At 48.5% G+C, this 18753-nt stretch overlaps 1 protein-coding gene across 7 annotated transcripts in view; it reads left to right on the top strand.

The window, feature by feature from the left end:
• The first annotated feature begins 6725 nt into the window (after positions 1-6725).
• LOC147015525 (sodium/potassium/calcium exchanger 2-like) overlaps positions 6726-18753 on the top strand; it is a 107978-nt gene continuing 95950 nt past the window's right edge. For 3 of the 7 annotated variants that reach the window (XM_085850342.1, XM_085850341.1, XM_085850336.1), the window contains exons 1-2: positions 6726-6921; positions 8272-9317. In XM_085850342.1, the coding sequence (XP_085706468.1) occupies positions 8475-9317 (843 nt within the window). In that variant the 5' untranslated portion in view covers positions 6726-6921; positions 8272-8474. The other 4 variants (XM_085850338.1, XM_085850339.1, XM_085850340.1 and 1 more) reach the window with 4 other exon arrangements.

Genomic DNA, 18753 nt, shown 5'->3' with positions numbered 1-18753 from the left:
CATCGTGGTGATGATTACCACTCAATTCCTATGTGAAAGTGAGTGCGGTAATGTACAAAACAAGCCAATATAAAACCGTGATCGGACTTCAACACTAAGCTCGATCACTCCTTTACTCCTTCACGAAGTAATCCGTGATGTTTGACTGCCTTAAACTCTTGGGCATCTGGTGCATGAGAAAGGACTCAAACCGGTCATTGTATTCCATGATGTTGTCTGGGCAATCCTCCACCGAAAGACAGTATCGGCCGAATATTTGGCCGAATCGGCCGAATCGGCCGAAACCGAATATTTGGCTGAGCCGACATTTGCCGAAACCAGATGATGAGCGCGTCATCGACATCTTCAAAGGACACACATTTCACGCGTTTCACGCTTACCACCGGCCTCGCGATCTTCTCCACTTGTCCAAATATCTTGCCCTTATTCTTCAAGATATCATTCAATGTCTGCCGTTTGATGTCCAACTTCTCAGCTATGGCTGATTTCTTCATCAGCGGGTTTGCCTCGCAAAACTAGATAATGACGTATTTTTCTTGGTATGTTTTAGGTGTAAGCTTACGCTTAGTCGCCATTGTGCTGCCTGCAGTGCGACCAACGTGTGTACGCAGTTATAAATAGCCTATCACTGGCGGTGTAAACAAATGAGCGAGCATCACGATTCCATGAAATTGGGCTTCTCACGAGGCAGCAGTTCCGTGTGACGAGTTAGGAGTGGTAATTTACTTGAGTTTCCATTATGTGGGAACGGACAACATCTGACGACTTAGGACGAAGTGACGACTTCGAGATGACGACTTACAGAGGGATGACCCTTTATTCAAAGGGATTTAACATGAGATAAATTTGGGACTTTTGACGCTGCTGACTTAGGCGAAGTGACGAGTTACACGCTGCCGACTTACGCCTAGTCTACTGTATGTCAAAATATCATTTCATAGACATATAGACATTCATGAGACCAAAGTTAAATGTAAAATAAGAATCTTTCTTTTTTGTTATCTTTTCATGATCACCTTGATCTTGTGTATATTTCACTATTTATGGCTCAGTGATGAGATAGTACACAGGAGTCATCTGTGCACTTATACATGACTTACAAAAACATTGGTTCTTCGGATTTTCTGCTTCTGATGTACCATAGTCTGTTACAGAGCGTCGTTGGTGCCGAAGCAGTTTCTTAGCAACGGTTACACTGGTTGTTTTGCCATCACCTTCCTCGTAATAGTTAGGGCAGGAATTTGGAATTTGGTCATGATGCCGGTGATGGCTCGCCTACTCTTCACGAAGGACACGATGGTATCTTTAATGTTCATCGTTTAACATCCATCCACGAGACGGCACACACATTGATGAATCACCCTCCCTGTGAAACATCGAGGTGATGGTTTATAGCTGGGTCGGGATTCGAACCCAGGCTAGACAGCTGACAGGCCTGCCTGTGTCGCTCTGGGCCATTGCGTCACTGACACCCTTGTAGTGAACAGCATGAAGGCTTCAGCCGTGAGACGGATTACCCACACCTCAAATGGCAAAAACCACACCCCGAGTAACGGAGCCGGTTGTGGCCCGGATTCCGAGCAGGTGGAGTAAACAGGCAGTTGAACCAAATATCAAGGAAAGAAGATTTGTCACAATGTTGGTAATTAAAACAACTCGATAAGTCACAAACTTTAACCAAATTACCCAGATCATCTTGATCCTATTGTTAACTAAGAAAATACCCAGAAGCACAGTTCACCAACATGTCAGAACATTCACTGAATTCTGCAACTGGAGCAGCAGTCACAATATGTGAGATGTTGGATTTAGCACATGATTGTCTACTTGCCAGTGTAGGCAGCAACATATGCAGTTCTAATGAAACGATTTACAGTGCACGAAATTGGGAAGCAGAGGATTACTCAATAGCAGAAGTAGATGTTATAAGTTATGTGGCTGCGGTGATGCTAATAAGCAGTGCTTTGTTTAGTGTCTCTGTGAAAGGACATCCATATGGATATATAACGTGTCTCGGCACAGAGAATCACTCCTGCCTGTTGATGCGAGTCACCAGCATGATGAATGGAGCTGACAGGAGCTCACAAGACTTGCGAGACAATGCGAGTCCAACAAAGCATGCTCCAGACAGCTGAGTCGGTCCCACTGAGGATCGAGTTCTGTTGAATTCCGAGCCTCCAATAGGGTCCTCATATGGAAGGGAAAACCCATCAAAGCACGACTTAAACGATGTGAGTTGATGCGGTGTGATGCGATCTCAACAAAGCAACTTCACCCACGTCTCTTTCCTTGACCTGGTTCCTCTGTCCGTTGACGTACTGTCTCTCTTAGCTTGGTTTGCACATTATATAAGCTGTATGCATAGTCTCTCAAGGGCCCATGTATCCATGGCCGTAACTTGTTTGGGCATGGCTCCAGGTGCCTGGGCAAATCCCTGCCCTGCCATTCTGTCGTTATTGTCCAACAATGGGACTATTTCTGAGTTATGGTGAGTTTCTCATTACGCACCACTGTTACTGTGATTATGAGCCTGGTGTTGGCTTAACGGTTGAGGTCGCTGGCTTGAGATCTTGGGGTCTTGAATTTGAGCCCCTGTTCTGTTGAAATAACACCAGGTGGGTTGACAGTCTGTCATCCTCCTGAGGTCTACAAAATGAGCATTAGGAGCACTGCCACACTTTCAGAAAATGATGCCGCCACAGGAATATGATGACGATGACTACAACTACTATTACTGTTCCATCCATCCATCCATTGGGACCATACTCTGTGCAGAGTGTTGGTGCTACCAAAGCAGTCTCCTTGGCTAGTGGGCACAATCCTGGATGGGCCACCACTCGGACGCAGGATATCAGCAAGCTGGCACTCATTTTGCTGACCTCCAAAGGATGACAAGCAGAGTCAACCCCACCTGTTGTTAATTCAACAGCCAAGTGGGCTTTGAACTCAGGATCCTCGGATCCCAAGATCACCATCTGAACCATTAAGCCAACACCAGGCATATATTTCATATCGAGGTCCCTTAATTGCAGTCTAAGACATGAAAGTACTCACATAATTCGCTCTGGGGCTTTATAGATACTACCTGATGACACCTTGTACTTCAGTTGGGGTGTTCAGTCACCGAGCAGATAGCTAACACTTGCCAAGCCAGCCGTTCCTTATCGACGGTTTCAAATGGAGTGCTTGCTTGAGTGCTTAAGCCACTTGGCGAGTGCTGTCCAAGAAACTTGGAAATTGAACACACCCCTGGATGCTGCACCTTGAATGGAAAAGAAAGTTGCATCTAAAATTCTGGGTGGGGTTTTGATCACGGTTTTACCAACCCCACACTCCACCGCCCCCACCCCTTCCCCTTTCTCCAAGGGTCCACAGACCACAGCTTGGGATCACTTGTCTCGGGCTCTCGGCTCACCTGCTCGAGCCCATGATCCGTCACAGATTAAAAACACAATTTACCAATCTGGTTCAACTATACACCAATCGATGTGGCCTTTCATTCATTTACCCTGTGACGTGTGAACGGTTCATTTTGAACCCATTTATCATGATATATATATATATATATATATATATATATATATATATATATATATATATATATATATATATATATATATATATATATATATATATATCTTCTTCCTTCGGCTGCTCCCGTTAGGGGTCGCCACAGCAGATCATCCGTATGATCCGCATAGTGATTTGGCACATGTTTTACGCCGGATGCCCTTCCTGACGCAACCCTGGTCGCCTCTTACGACACAGGGATATGGTACACCTATTTTAACTGGGGTATACACCGGCCCAGTACACTGGTACTCACTTCGCCGACCTTGGAAGGATGACAGGCTGAGTGAACCCCCTGGTGTATTAATTCAGTGGCGGAATGGGGCTTGAACTCAGGACCTTTTGGATCCCAAGCCGCTGCCCTAACCACTGCGCCAACACCAGGATGGATATATATATATATATATATATATATATATATATATATATATATATATATATATATATATATATATATATATATATATATATATATATATATATATATATGTTGTTCATCTTTCGGCTGCTCCCGTTAGGGGTCGCCACAGCGGATCATCCGTTATGATCCGCACACTGATTTGGCACAAGTTTTACGCCGGATGCCCTTCCTGACGCAACCCTGGTCGCCTCTTACGACACAGGGATCAGGATTTGGGTTTCGCCATGATTCCGGGCTGCTCTACACCCTGCCCAGTGCAGAGCCCCCGTCCTCAAGCGATCCTCCAACCCAAGCCTCCGAGTCGCCGGATTACAGGCGCACGCCACCACGCCCGGTATATATATATATATATATATATCACTCTTCCCTGGTGCATTGGAATTAATTGTAATATGAATCTTCGATGTGAAAATAATTCCACATTATTTATTTCTGTTCTGATTATCCTTTAATTCACCTCCAAATGCTCATGTCCCCGAGCTGGTTCTATACTATTTCAAAGTCTATTGCTTTCCTCCAACATGTATATATATATATATATATTATATAATATAATATAATATATAATATATATATATATATATATATATATATATATATATATATATATATATATATATATATATTGTTGCGGATTCGCGCCCGCCGGCGTGCGGACGGCCACGTAACTCGAATCACGTCACGTCGCCCACCGGACGGACAATCCCGTCGTGACCCTCTCGGACTAAAGCCGGGAACTAGTCACGGGTGGACCTTTCGGCCTCACCACGATCGTGCCAATCGGCCCCTGCGTGGGATAGGGTTGCTCGCCAAATTCGACCTACCTAAGTACCCACACGGAGGGTAGACCGGGCGATCGCACCTCGCCGCAGGTCGACTTCGGACACGGGCCACTTTAAGCGACCCGTTCCGTACTATCGGGATAACCGAGCGGTGTTATCGTCGGCCTCGACGGTTCGATTAATTATCGGGCGTTTTAGCCCACGACCAACCCTTTACGTGAAGTAAGATGGAGATTCAATAAAGGAAAAGACGAAGCGAAACGGGAAAACAGTTCAACATAAAGCACATTTATTTCGCGATGAACGGAAAGCACACATATACAATTACACCAAAAGCAAATGTAAAAGAAGAAGAAGAAACACACAATAATGCACAAAAAGCAAATGTAAAAGCAAAAGACAATGCGGAGCTAACCGACGACCGAGCACACGGCAACACTTATACAGTTTTACTTCACAGACGGCGCCGACAACACATATACTCAAAGCAAAAGAAAAAGGGACCACCCTCCACTATGAGGGGGCAGACGGCCTGGGGCCGAGACCACGTCGAGCCTACCCGTCTGGTGATGAGCCGCAAAATGGCGCTTTCGTCCCGACTCCGCGGGCCTCGCGGACAGTGTCTGGTAGGGGGTGGGAACGGGGCCCCCTTCTCGCACTATCTCAGCGCGGGGGGAAACAGGAGGGGGTTGTTGATGCTCGGGGGAAGGAGGATATCTCCCTGCCTCGGGTCCCGCGACGAGCGTCTCCATCACGACCTCGGTCGCGCCGCCGGCCTCTCCCTCCGCAGCTCCCCGACTCCGATACGAGCACCCCCTCGACCGCCTTCGCCGCCGCCATCTCTCCACAGCTCCGTCCAACCGCCTTCTCCGACTCCTCTCTTGACTCGTCCCAACTCTTCACTGACTCCGAACTCTTAACTGCTCCGAACTCTTCACTGACTACTACTGCTTCTTCTTCTTCTTCTTCTTCTTCTTCTTCTTCCCAACTCCACCGACTCCGAACTCTTCACTCCCTTGACTGACGAACGCAGCCCCTTATATGCCCCGTGGCCTTGCTCCTTCACCTTCGACCCTTTACCTCCGACCCTTCACCTCTAACTGGCTCCCCATTGGACTGAGGAAAAGTGGGCGTGAATGCTTTTTGATCCATGAATTTGCATATAGCGACCACACTCCAACGCCCCTGGAGGCGGGGCCAAATCGCCCCACGCTCGCCGATAGGACGGAACAGAAGTGGGCGTGAGTCGTTTTTGATCCGTTTTCTTTGGAAAGGCTGTGATGTTTCTGCCCACGCTGCTTGGTGCGCGCCCTGCACGAGTCCAGTATCGGTGCCCACAAGCGGCGCCGGAATGACGGTGATGCGATGGTTGCGAGGGCGAGTTGTGACGGTAAAGGTCGTGGCTGTGGTTGTGAAGCGGAGTTGCGGTTGGTGGTTGTTGTGTGATGGCTGTTGAGACGTGGTTGGTGGTGGTAGTAATGGCGGCTGGTCCAAAATAAAGACAGTAAAAGAAAAACGGCTATCTAGAAGGGTCGCAGCCCGCATGAATGACATTTATTCCCTCTAAACAACGGGTTTGGGCCTAACTACACATATACTTACAGAGATATCTCACCTAAGGGACCTGAATGGTGGTTTGCGAATTTCGTCAACCACAACAATATTATATATATATATATATATATATATATATATATATATATATATATATATATATATATATATATATATATATATATATATATAATGTCCCAAGACCCTAAGATCTTAAGCCAGCCACCTTGACCGTTAAGCCAACACTACCCTTATAGACCACCATGATGTATTACAAGGAGTAAGTTGTTCAAGGGTAAGCCATCAGTCCAGGTCTTCTGTCCTTCCAATCCGTCAACGTATCCAACAATGAAGGCTGAATCAGTAAGAGGGCGGGGCCTCCTCCATCGTACCGTCACGAGAAGCACACACCGAGGAACCAGCAGGTCGAAGAGTAAGTCGGTCGCTGTCCGTATCTCGCTGAACCGACCCAGCAGCGTCCACTTTGACCGCGACTTGAGCTGAGCTGGGACTATATATTGACGTCAACAAGAGGAGTGAGAAACGGAAGAGAGGAAGGAGCGATTCGTGTGGGAGGGGCCAACGTTGGCTCAGGTGCGTACGGTACCTGAACACGATACGCTCGGTGCACGGAATGCCGTGCTTGCGATCAAGGATTCCATCGGAACGTCGTGCGGATGACGGGAGCCTTTGCCGTGCGACGCGCTGTTAATCTCGGGGCACGTTTTTAAGCTCGAACGTCCTTTCAAGGGCTTCGAAGCGATCCCAAGGACGAGTGTATTCACTTTGCCGCGACACGAAGCTCCCCGGGCGCCGCTGCCTGGCAGCGTGCCGTGCTGTGCCGTGCCGTGCTGTGCCGTGCCGTGCCGTGTCATCCGCGCCCGCTACGTGCTCGCCAAGGTGAGCGAGGCACCGCGTGCTGCTAAACTGCCGCAGATCTGGACCAACCGTCATTCCGTACGGGTGTACGTACGTACTTTAATATACCCGGATGACTCACGATCCTCGCTTAGATTTGTCGATGATCGATAATCACTCGATGTGAACATCACCCTGTTCGGGTATGCATGCTGATCGCATATGTGTATGTATATATGTAGATATATTCGTAATTAATCGTGTATCCTCTGCTAACGGAATACTTGTGTTGAATCGATTCTGTCTGTCGGTCCAACGTGCTGTTGGGAACCGTTTCCACCTCTCGATAGTCCGTTGCCCTTGGAATCCGCGACCCTGCGGCGCTTCCTTGCGGTTCTCCCGAAGACGATCCACGTTGGGACGGACAGCTCGGAAATCAATGATTGAATGCGCTCTTTAGTATCGGGAAGCGCGATAAAATGTTTAAATGACATATGCTGTCATCATAATGTCACGTCGAGCGAAAGTGTTTGATTGTTTTTTTGTAAATAATAAATAATAGATATTTATCTACCTGTAACGATCAGGTGTCTCGGTTACAGCCCAGGTGCACTGCACACGTTGATCAGTTTACAATGTCAGTTCTGTGACATCTTTCCATCCCCTCCCCCTCCCCCCCCCCCACACCCCGGCCCACAACAATATCTCCAACAACTGAGCTGTGTAATCTTCCCATCATCCCCTTGTCTCATGGTACACGCTCGAAAGTCTCTCCACTCTTAACCCAGACATTTCATCACACCCCCCACCCACTCCCCAACCACTCTGCAAACCCACCATGTAAAACCACAATCCTCTTTGTGTATTGCAGCTGTAAAATCAAACACAAGCGCACACTTAACCTGTCGTCAAGTTTCAGAGATTTGTAGAAAGTAAACTTTATCTGTCTTAAAAAAAGAAAAAAAAAGACTCGTCACAGCGTTAGGAAAAAAATGTTTACAATGTGTGTTTTTATATCGTTGTTTTGAATGTTTTATAGAAGAACTTTGAAATGAGATGGGGGGGGGGCTTGCCTTTCTTTGCCAGGCTTGAACATATCTCCCCTGAAGGAGCTCTTGAGGAGGATGCTGAAAAATAATTTGGGATGACCTGGACGTCTGCAGGAGGAACGCCGGCAAGGTGGTCCCACGTGTGATCAGCCGTCGGCGACCGCAGTGATTCCGGCTCTTCACTTTTCCAAAAAGCTATCTGAGCTGTGCTGCAACCTTGAAGGATCTCCTCAGCAAGCAATGCCGCACAACAGGAAAAGATTCCAGGCCTTCCGAGTGCTGACGCTGCTTCTACTTGTGATTGGCACTTGCATAGCTGCAGCGACCTACAATGCCTTGACGTGGTTTGATAATGGTATATTCAATGTGGAGGGACTGCACCGCACAAGCCCAAGGTCAAATCATGAAAAACGGTTGTTGTGGTCTGGAAGGAAGCTTTTGGAACAGACGCAAAAAGTAATGGCGAACGACACCGATACGCTCGAAAGAAACGTCACTCAATCCATTGGTCAATATCCAAAGGACATATTTTCCCTGGAGGATAGGGAAAAGGGCGCCATTGTCCTACACGTCTTCGGCATGATCTATATCTTCATCGCCTTGGCCATTGTTTGTGACGAGTTTTTTGTGCCAGCTTTGACGGTCATCACATCGAAATGCAACATCTCGGACGATGTGGCCGGTGCCACGTTGATGGCAGCCGGCGGTTCAGCTCCAGAGCTCTTCACCTCCTTCATCGGGGTGTTCTTTGCTCACAGCAACGTGGGCATTGGCACGATAGTTGGCTCCGCTGTCTTCAACATCCTTTTTGTCATCGGCATGTGCTCCATATTTTCGAAAGAAATTCTGCAGCTTACTTGGTGGCCACTGTTTCGTGATGTCAGCTTTTATATAATTGACCTCATTCTTCTCATCATCTTCTTTTTGGACAATGAAATAAGGTGGTGGGAAAGCCTGATCTTATTCTGCGCCTATGTTGTGTACGTAACTTTCATGAAGTACAATGTCCCGATTGAGCGCTGGGTCAAGAGCTCTGCGCAGAATCGAGTCTTCAAGGTGACAACCACAGACCCGGAAGAAAGGGTGAGTTTCTTGGCATTGGAATGCTTTGTTTGCTCTTTGAGAAATTAATGTTTCTGTTTTTGAGACCCATAATTGAGTCTCACAACATTTGCTGACCATAGCTCACATCAGTTTGAGACTGAAACAGACCCTTATTGGACAGGATATCTTTCTGAATTCTTGGCCTAGATATTAGAACACCATGTATGACCTAAGAACACAATCTTTCCCAAAGAGCAGGCCGTTTTCTGCAGTGAAATATTTGACATATGGGTTCAAATGGCTACACAACACGTTTAAACAGCTGCATAAAAGATCCATCTATCGCTAAAAGGACAAGCATCCGTCCATGTGTGATGTCCGTGTGTGCGTTACGCTTCATGCTAAAGGGTTACTGCTGTCGTAGAACAATAAATATGGTATCGGTGTCTAATAAGTGATTTTACTTGGTTGGAAAGCGAATAATCTATTTATTTCAAACAAAAATTTGTGTGTTTAACCATAAAGATTCCTCTTTTGAAAGCCCTCTTTCTAGATTGAAAAAGAAGAAGCGGCATTGGAGCTCATTGTCGCGCTTCCAACGGTAGCATTTATTGTTCTTTGACGGGAGGAACCCTTTAGAAGGACATGGAAGGAGTACACAATTATATACTGTATAGTACATTTCTCGAAGCAATATAAAACTACACAGGAGCAGCACACAAACGACAACAACTACAGTGGCAATAACAACAGCAGTTACGTGTTATAAAAGATCCATTTTTTGCTTATTTTGCTTCATTTTTCCATCCTCATTGAGATTCACAGATAGACATGCAATATGTTTGTGAAGCACAACATGCTGTATTTTGATTAAACCCGTGAGCGAAGGGACGGGTCGGCATACTCTAGTGCTGCACAAAATCAAAGTAGTGTAGAAGTTTGAAATATTATATACCATGTACATGTATGTCTGAATCTGAGCTAGTCATGCAATCATCTCCAAAAATCATATATTGCCGTGAACATAATATAGACCCCCTAAAGGATCCTTATCCCAACCTGCCCTCAAATGGATTGGCTATGTCTATGAATGTCTTATTTTGGATGTCCGATATATCTGTGACATGATCGTAGCCATGATTTATAAGACCCAAAATGAAACGTGAAAAGGTCCAAAGACGTACTCGGTCAGTCTTTTTATTGCCCTTAATTGCTTAGGGTCCATATTACCCTGAGGATAAATGCTATCCCATCTTCCTCTGTTATTAAACTTGCATTGTTTATGATTCTAGATCCTAGGTCTGTGTGAGATATTTCAAAGTGTCTTTTGTGGGGAAAGGAAAGAAAATGCTTTTGAACATTGACTTGCATTATCATGTTTAGTTTGTTGCTGATCTTCCATGTAACTCTACTTTGTTGAATGTATTTCAAGAAATTGTTTTAGTTGTTTTGAGATGTCTTTGGTGAAAGTAACCGCATGGGTTTATCGTCATCTCTTTTTCTTCTTCTTTCGGCTGTTCCCGTTAGGGGTCGCCACAGCGGATCATCCGTATGATTCGCATTGTGATTTGGCACATGTTTTACGCCGGATGCCCTTCCTGACGCAACCCTGGTCGCCTCTTACGACACAGGGATATGGTGCACCTATTTTAACTGGGGTATACACCGGCCCAGTATACTGGTACTCATTTCGCCGACCTCGGAAGGATGACAGGCTGAGTCAACCCCCTGGTGTATTAATTCAGTGGCTCAACGGGGCTTGAACTCAGGACCTTTTGGATCCCAAGCCGCTGCCCTAACCACTGCGCCAACACCAGGCTATGGGTTTATCGTCATGTGGCATTCAAAAAGTTCAATGAATGAGACACTTAAATAGTTCAAAAAACAGACCAAATAAAACCTCAAAAGAGAAGTACTGTATAACAAGGCTGTGTGTGTTTGTGCTTGTGTTTGCACACACACACACACACACACACACACACACACACACACACACACACACACACACACACACGCGCACACACACACACACACACACACAGACACACACACACACACACACACACACACACACACACACACACACACACACACACACAGGCATTTTAAAGCTCATTTTCCCTGCAATAGTAGAGGTTAGCATATGGAATATATTTAAGTATTTACTAACAATTGTACACTTATATACCTGTATATTTAAAAGGTGTTCACTTGTCTTCGACTAATGTGAGTTTCTCATTCATAGAACCTTTCTAACTCTCCTCGTATTTCTCTTTATTTAGGTCATTTCTTACTTCACGGCCATTTACTTATTAAGTTTGTTAAACAAAGGAATGTTTAAGACTCTCATCCACCACCCCTCCCATCCCATATAGACTACTACATACATACCCTTTGTTTAAATATATATCCTCTCAACCTTTTCCCTTCTCTCCCCACATGTTGGTGACCACTGCTTCGTGATGTCAGCCTTGAAACAATTGACCTCATTATTGTCTTACTTTCACCTATCCCCCTTCTCTTCCTGCAATGTACAACAAAGAAAATAGAGGGTACTAATGGACATGCATATAATTGTTAAACAAGAAATTGTATCAACAAAAAACAACTGTTATTAGTCCCCTACCAGTTTCACTGGAGGAGACCATAGGTTTGTTGTTGGTCCATCCCACCTGTGGTTTTCCAGTTTTTATTTTTTATTATTGTTATTTCCCCCCATACCCTTTAAGATATTCAATTAAAACTTGGGACACGGCTTTATTATGATAAGTTGCAGATCAAGTTCGAGATTCAGGGCGTTTTGTAAATTTTTCAGTTACACCCTTTTTGGACTTGGAAAATATCACCTGTTGGGGACAGGTGTTGCAAAGCAATTTTTGCTCTTGCTAATTACCTCTGCCACCAAAGGTGGAAGAGGTTTGTTTTCAACTCTCTCTGTTTGTTTGTTTGTTTGCAGGATATCTCAAAAAGTTGTTGCCGGATCCAGATTAAATTTTGTGGACAGGTTCGGTGTATGACGAGGGCAAACTGATTAGATTTGGTGAAGATCTGGATCTTGATCCGACAACTCGAATTTTTAAAATGATACTTCACCATTGAGAGAGAGGGCCAAAGATGATATATATAGCACAATATCTCAAAAAGTTGTGGATGGATTCAAACGAAAGTTGGTGGAGACGTTGAGTGTGTAACAAGGTGAATTGATTCGATTTTGGTGAAAATCCGAATCCGGATCCGGATACGAGAATTATTTAGTTTTTAAAGTGATTCTTCACCATTGAGAGATAGGACCAAAAAACGATATAGTACGAGTATAGCATGATATTTCAAAAATTATTGGGCCCGATATGTTCTCGTGGGTCAGGCATTGTGTGGCGGAGGTATGCGCTCCACCAAGTGCCCTTCTAGTTTATGCTGTTTACACCTGTTGTTTTCTTTTCTATGATCAGTCATTGTATATTCAACTTCTTTGGAAACTGAGATTCAATTGAAACCCAATAGCAGGAGTTGCTAATCTCACCAGTATGAGAAATATAAAGGTAATTACTGGCAGAAAACAAGTTGTTTCACATCCAGAGAACCTGAGCACTGCCTCGTTATGTCTGAATGGAATGCTGTTTCTTACGTAGGATGTATGTGCAAGCTTCAACAACAACGATGATGAATATATTGTTGCGAATTCGCGCCCGCCGGCGTGCGAACGGCCACGTGACTCGAATCGCGGCACGTCGCCCACCGGACGGACAATTCTGTCGTGACCCGCTCGGACTAACGCCAGGAGCTAGTCACGGGTGGGCTTTTCGGCCTCACCACGATTGTGCCAATCGGCCACCCGCATGGGATAGGGTTGTTCGCCAAACTCGACCTACCTAAGTACCCACGCGGATGGTAGACCGGGCGATCGCACCTCGCCACAGGTCGACTCCGGACACGGGCCGCTTAAGCAATCCGTTCCGTGCTATCGGGATAACCGAGCGGTGTTATCGTCGGCCTCGACGCTTCCGATTAATTATCGGGCGTATTAAGCCCACAACGAACCCGTTACGTGAAGCAAGATGGAGATTCAATTAAAGAAAAGACGAAGCGGAACGGGAAAACAGTTCAACATAATGCACATTTATTCCTCGGCACACGGAGAGCACACATATACAGCCAAACAGAATGCACATCAAATGCTACAAAAGAAACAATGACGCAGAGACACTACCAACTAAGACCGACACACAGCAACACTTAAACAGTTTTACTTCACCAGACTGGCGCCGACACACATTTACTCAAAAGCAAAGGAAACAAGCCACCCTCATAGGCAAGGGGGCGGACGGGCCCGTAGGCCAATGTGTGCGCGGGACCTGAAGGAGCGGTCAGGTCCGCGAGACCGGGGGGGTGGTCCTACCCACGTCCTCGTGATGAGCCGCAAATGTGGCTGTGCAGCGGTGCCCGAACTTCGTGCTCCTTCGCGGGTTTCGTTGGCACCGCTTGGAGTGGGGTGGGAACGGGGCCCCCTTTTTGCACTCTCTCAGCGCGGGGGAAAGGGGGAATTGTTGATGCTCTGGGGAAGGAGTATAGCAGGCTTGCTTGGGTCCCGTGACGAGCGATTCCACCGCGACCTCGTCGCCGACCACCGTCTTCCTCGCCTCGGACCCGAGCTCCTTGGACTCTTCCCCCAATTCTCCTCAGCAGACTGCAGAAAACCACCTTGACGCCTTCGCCTCCCGACTCCACTCCGCTCCGCTCTCCAACCTGACTTGACTGCCTCCGTCTCCCGACTCCACTCTCTGCCACCAAAACTGACTCTCTGCGCAACAACTCCTCTGCGCAACAACTCTTTTTTTTTTCTCTCTGCCCCAAAACTCTCTTCGCTTTTCTGCCACGAAACTCTGCTTTTCTGCTCGGCATTGTATAGGCCGGCAGGAGAACCCATATGCAAATTTCCGGATCAGGATGAGCTCGGGGGCGGAGCCACGCTCGCCCATTGGATGGAGGAAAAGGGGCGTGAATCTCCCCTGATCCTAGAATTTGCATATCTCTATTCCACACAGACGCGCCTGGAGGCGGGGCCAAGCCGCCCCGCGCTTGCTGATTGGACGGATCAGAAGTGGGCGTGTAGCATTCCTGATCCGAATTCTCCTCAGAAAGGCTGCTATTTGCACTCGCGGCTCGGTGCGTATCTTGTACGAGCCCAGGACAGCCCGACGCTCGGTGCTCACAGGTGATGCGGGAATGGCCGTAGAAGGAGAGAGGTGAAGGTGGTGGAGGGTTTCTGGTGGTGGCCGATGGCCATGGTGCCGTTTGGAATGGCGGTGATGCGATGTTTGCGGGAGCAAGTAGTTAAGGTAAAGGTCGTGGCTGTTGGCGTTGTTGTTGTTGTTGTTGTTGTTGTTGTTGTTGTTGTTGTCTGACGGTTGGAGCGTGGTTGGTTCAAAATAAAGATAGAACAGAAAAACGGCTATCTCAAAGCGTCGCAGCCCGAATGAATCACATTTATTCCCTCTAAACAACTGGTTTGGGGCTAACCACACATGTACTTACAGAGATATCTCACCTACGGGACCTGAATGGTGGTTTGCGAATTTCCACAACCGTAACACTACCCCCTCCCCTTTTTACAGACTCGTCCCGAGTCGTCAAATTCTCGTGTGCCATCATGTGTAGTTCTCCCCTAGTACGTTTTACCTACGGATCCCTCGGTGCGACATTCATGGTATTCGTGTCCCCAAAATAAATAAACTGAGGGCTGAGTAACTAACTAAACAAACCCACTCATACGGACGACTTGAATAAAATTGCCGGCGCCAGACAGACATTCCGGGGGCGCACTCATATTTACAGTACATCTTAACACCTTATAAATTTTACACTAAACCATGGCCCAGAATCAATGGACTCTGCAGGCAGAAAAAGTCAAAAGAAAAACGGTGCATGGGCTGCCACTGCAGGCCCGTGTTGTAGCTGCCAACAGGACAGTCCTTGTGGCTTGCAGACGATCCTGGCGCACATGGCAATAAACAAGGGGGGCAAAGCAAAATTGAACAGGCCTGGTGAACAGGGGCAGTGGGCATGGTATGCCAAAGGTGGACAGGCATACAAAGCCGGCAGAACAGGGCCGCTGCAGGCGAACACAGCCGGCAGACGAACTGGCCGGCACAGGCCTTGAAGCATAGCAGCTGCAGACGATCCGGCCGGCACTTGTCCTTGCAGCAAAAACAGCCGGCAATGGAGATGACCGGCACAGGCCTTGCAGCAAAAAGCCAGCCGACGAAGTGGGCCGGCCTTTGCCTTTCAATGGAGGTTGGTGGAGGGAGTGCGGTGGTGCTGGCCACTCGGAAGGCGGGCTCGGACCTCCCCTACGGTCTCCTTCCCATCCTATCGCCTTTGCCTGTCACTGTCCCTACCCACTCCCTTAATTTGTCAAAAACCAATTTATCCCCAATTAATTTAAAAAAAAAATTATTTCCATACTATAAATCGTCCCCTAACCCCCTTTACTGTCTCTGTTCGGCTAACCTATCGTCTACTAGCCTACTCCCAACCCCTACGTTCCCTTCCCGGAGGGGAATAAGTGAGGGCTAGCGTCTTGTGTCGAGGCCCAACGAAGCCTCAGGATGGCCTCCCCAGACTTCAGCGATCTATAACACAAAGTGGGTCCAGCGGCCCACAACGAGAGTGAAGGGATGGATGGTGCGGAGGGGTACATCTCCTAATCTACCCTAACCATTATCTCTTAAACTACCCCGGGGCTTTCAACAAGCACCTCTCGCTTAAACTATTGGTTCTAACAACCCAGATTCCCGTCGCCTGTGTTAGTGTCCTCACAATTTCAGGCCTCGCCCCCCCAATTTTCTTTCCGTGCCCTCACACGGTTTCATGGCTGGGACACGTGGCTCCCTTGGCAGGCACGACCCTCTGCCGAAACTCCAGCTATGGCACCCCCGGGCACTACACTGCCTCCGAGCCGACCAGCTCCCTAAACACCGGGGAGTGCCCCCCATGGCAACTCCCCTGAAACGCACAGGTGGCAGGCTGGCTTCCTGGGCCCCTTTCCGAGGGTCACCCATGCCCACAACATTGCCCACGCGGCTAATGGTGCCCCGGGCCCCGCACCATGTGGGCGCACCCGTGCCCACGATGCAATCACGGCCCCCCATGGGCCCTTGGGCTACTACGGCCGACTAGCCTGGTGCCCGGGGTACCCACTCGGTGATACTCACCTTTCGCAGCCACGCTCCCAGCCCGTCAACAGGGCTCCTGCACCCCTCGAAATGGGTTTCGGGCCTACACTCCCACCAACAGCAAAACGACCTCCATTTTGTCAATTTAACTAACCCAGCTAACTCACTTTACACTGACCCGGGGTCCCTTGGGCGGGAGTCACTCCTCCCCCCAATCACTCGTCGCACCATGCGTTCCACATTCGCTCCATTCACACAGACCCGCTGGCCTCACTCACTCACCCAGCACATGTACTCACCTCACAACTCTTCAACGCACACACACCGCTGAACTCTGCCATCCTTCTAACTACCTCCCCTAACGACCTCGTGCTCCCACGTCGTCCCTTATACTAGTAGCACGTTCCATTTAACACTACGTAGCTAATCTACGTCCCCACTACACATCCAAAGTCTGTCACTGTCTCCAAAATAATCCCATACTCCATTTTCCCAACCTAAAGCTCACTAAATCCCTCTACCTAATCCATTCCACAGGCCCCATGAGGACTTACCCCTGCCCCATGAGACCGGTCTAGCTAAGCTAACCCTTCCCCCTAGCTAGTGTCATCCTGTGCCATGGCCAAGGGGATCATCCACCCATTGCCCAGGAATCCTGTTCACCCGAAAGCGAGGCTTGCTTTTCCTTTTTTTTTTTTTTTTTTTTTTTTTTTTCATCGCGCAGCAGCAGCGCGGCAACTCGCAACCTGCGCACCAGCGCAGCAATTCACAGCCGCGCACCTTTGGCGGGACGTCATGGCAGCTGTTTGCGTCCCTCGTCCCTCTTGGACGGTACCATCCGGCAGGGATTCCACCCTCCTGCCGGATTCCAACCATACACGCAGCCATGACATCACCCGGCACATTAAAAAAAAACACAAGCCCCACGTCTCGAGGGGTTCCCCACGCGAACACATGTGCTCTGCCCGTTGGAGCTTAACACACACGCCCACGTGGAGAACCCGTCCGGTCCAAATCCGTTTACCTGCCTAGACTTTGTCCGTCCGTGGGATCGGCAAATCCACCACTGGCGTTTCCGGACCGGGCTTCACTCCCGCAAGCGAGCACGTGGTGGCCTCGTGCGTTGCACAGCACGGACCTCACGCTCGCTGCTGGGTGAACCCGGCGCGGTTCCCAATCCAACTACAGCCGCCACTCGGCTTTTGTCCCTCTGTCGCCGTCTCCGTCGCCATTCGACCCACGCACACCTGCGTGTCACGACGCTCACACACCACTCCATTACATTGACCCCGGGAGACGCGGCTGCGTGCTCCCGCATGCCGACCAACATCTCCCTCACACACAGCGACCTTACACACATTGTCTCCCTCACACTCGGCCGCTCACTCACTCATGCCGTTTCCCTTGCACACTCCATACCACTCACACACGCGGGGGCACTCACCCGCGATGCCTCATCCACACACGGCGTGCTGGGAAGCACGCCCTTCGGCACACTTGCCACCACACCACTAACACACGGGGGCTCACTCACACCTGGCACCACACACACAGGGACAACCACACTGGGGATTTGTGCCACTCCAAAGGTTTCCGTGGCCTCTATACCCCCAAGCTCTCCGTGCACCTGTTCGCAGCACCCGTCCCCTCGACCTCACACAGCACGACCGAACCCACCTGGTCGTGATTCGCCTCAAGGGGGCATACTCCCTCCCCTCGTTCCTGGAGGAGGCTATCCAACTGCTCGCACCGGGTCGTACACGTTCCATGAGCTCACCCTCATCGTCCTCCACTAACTCCGTGTGTGTGTGTGCGCGTCTCTAACCCCGCCTTCATCGTGTAATCTTCCCTCTTTCGTTCCCATCTCCCGTGTCTCTGTACATTTATTGGTTTCTGTTGTTTCCTCGTGTCTATTAGTCTCTGCTTCTTTCTGGCGTCTTTCCCTTATCTTTACGTAGGTCAACCTTGCTTTCTCCTTAAGTCGCTCCCGTCCTTCCCTCTGTTTCACTCCTTGCTCTTTCACGATCTCCGCGTACCTCATCCTTGCTTTCCGTCTTAATTGTTCTATTCTCTCCCTCCCAATTCCTTTAACCTCGTCTCTTATCTCCCTCGTGCACGTCTCCGTCACCCCAATTAGTTTTTCCCTCTCGGTCACTGTCACGCTTCTCGCCCAACACGTCCCCCGAATTATTTTGTCCTTGCCTGCCTCCACCGCGGGCCTGACAGCCGTTGCACTCCCCTCCAGCTCGTTCGCTCCCACACGTGGCGTCGCCATTACGCACTCCCCTATTATTGCCTTCATG

Source organism: Eptatretus burgeri, chromosome 12, assembly GCF_056783735.1.
Source record: "Eptatretus burgeri isolate ZD-2024b chromosome 12, Ebu_testis_v1, whole genome shotgun sequence".
NCBI lineage: Eukaryota > Metazoa > Chordata > Myxini > Myxiniformes > Myxinidae > Eptatretus > Eptatretus burgeri.
The sequence above is the reverse complement of the archived record's forward strand: the minus strand, read 5'-3'. Positions and strand labels throughout refer to the sequence as shown.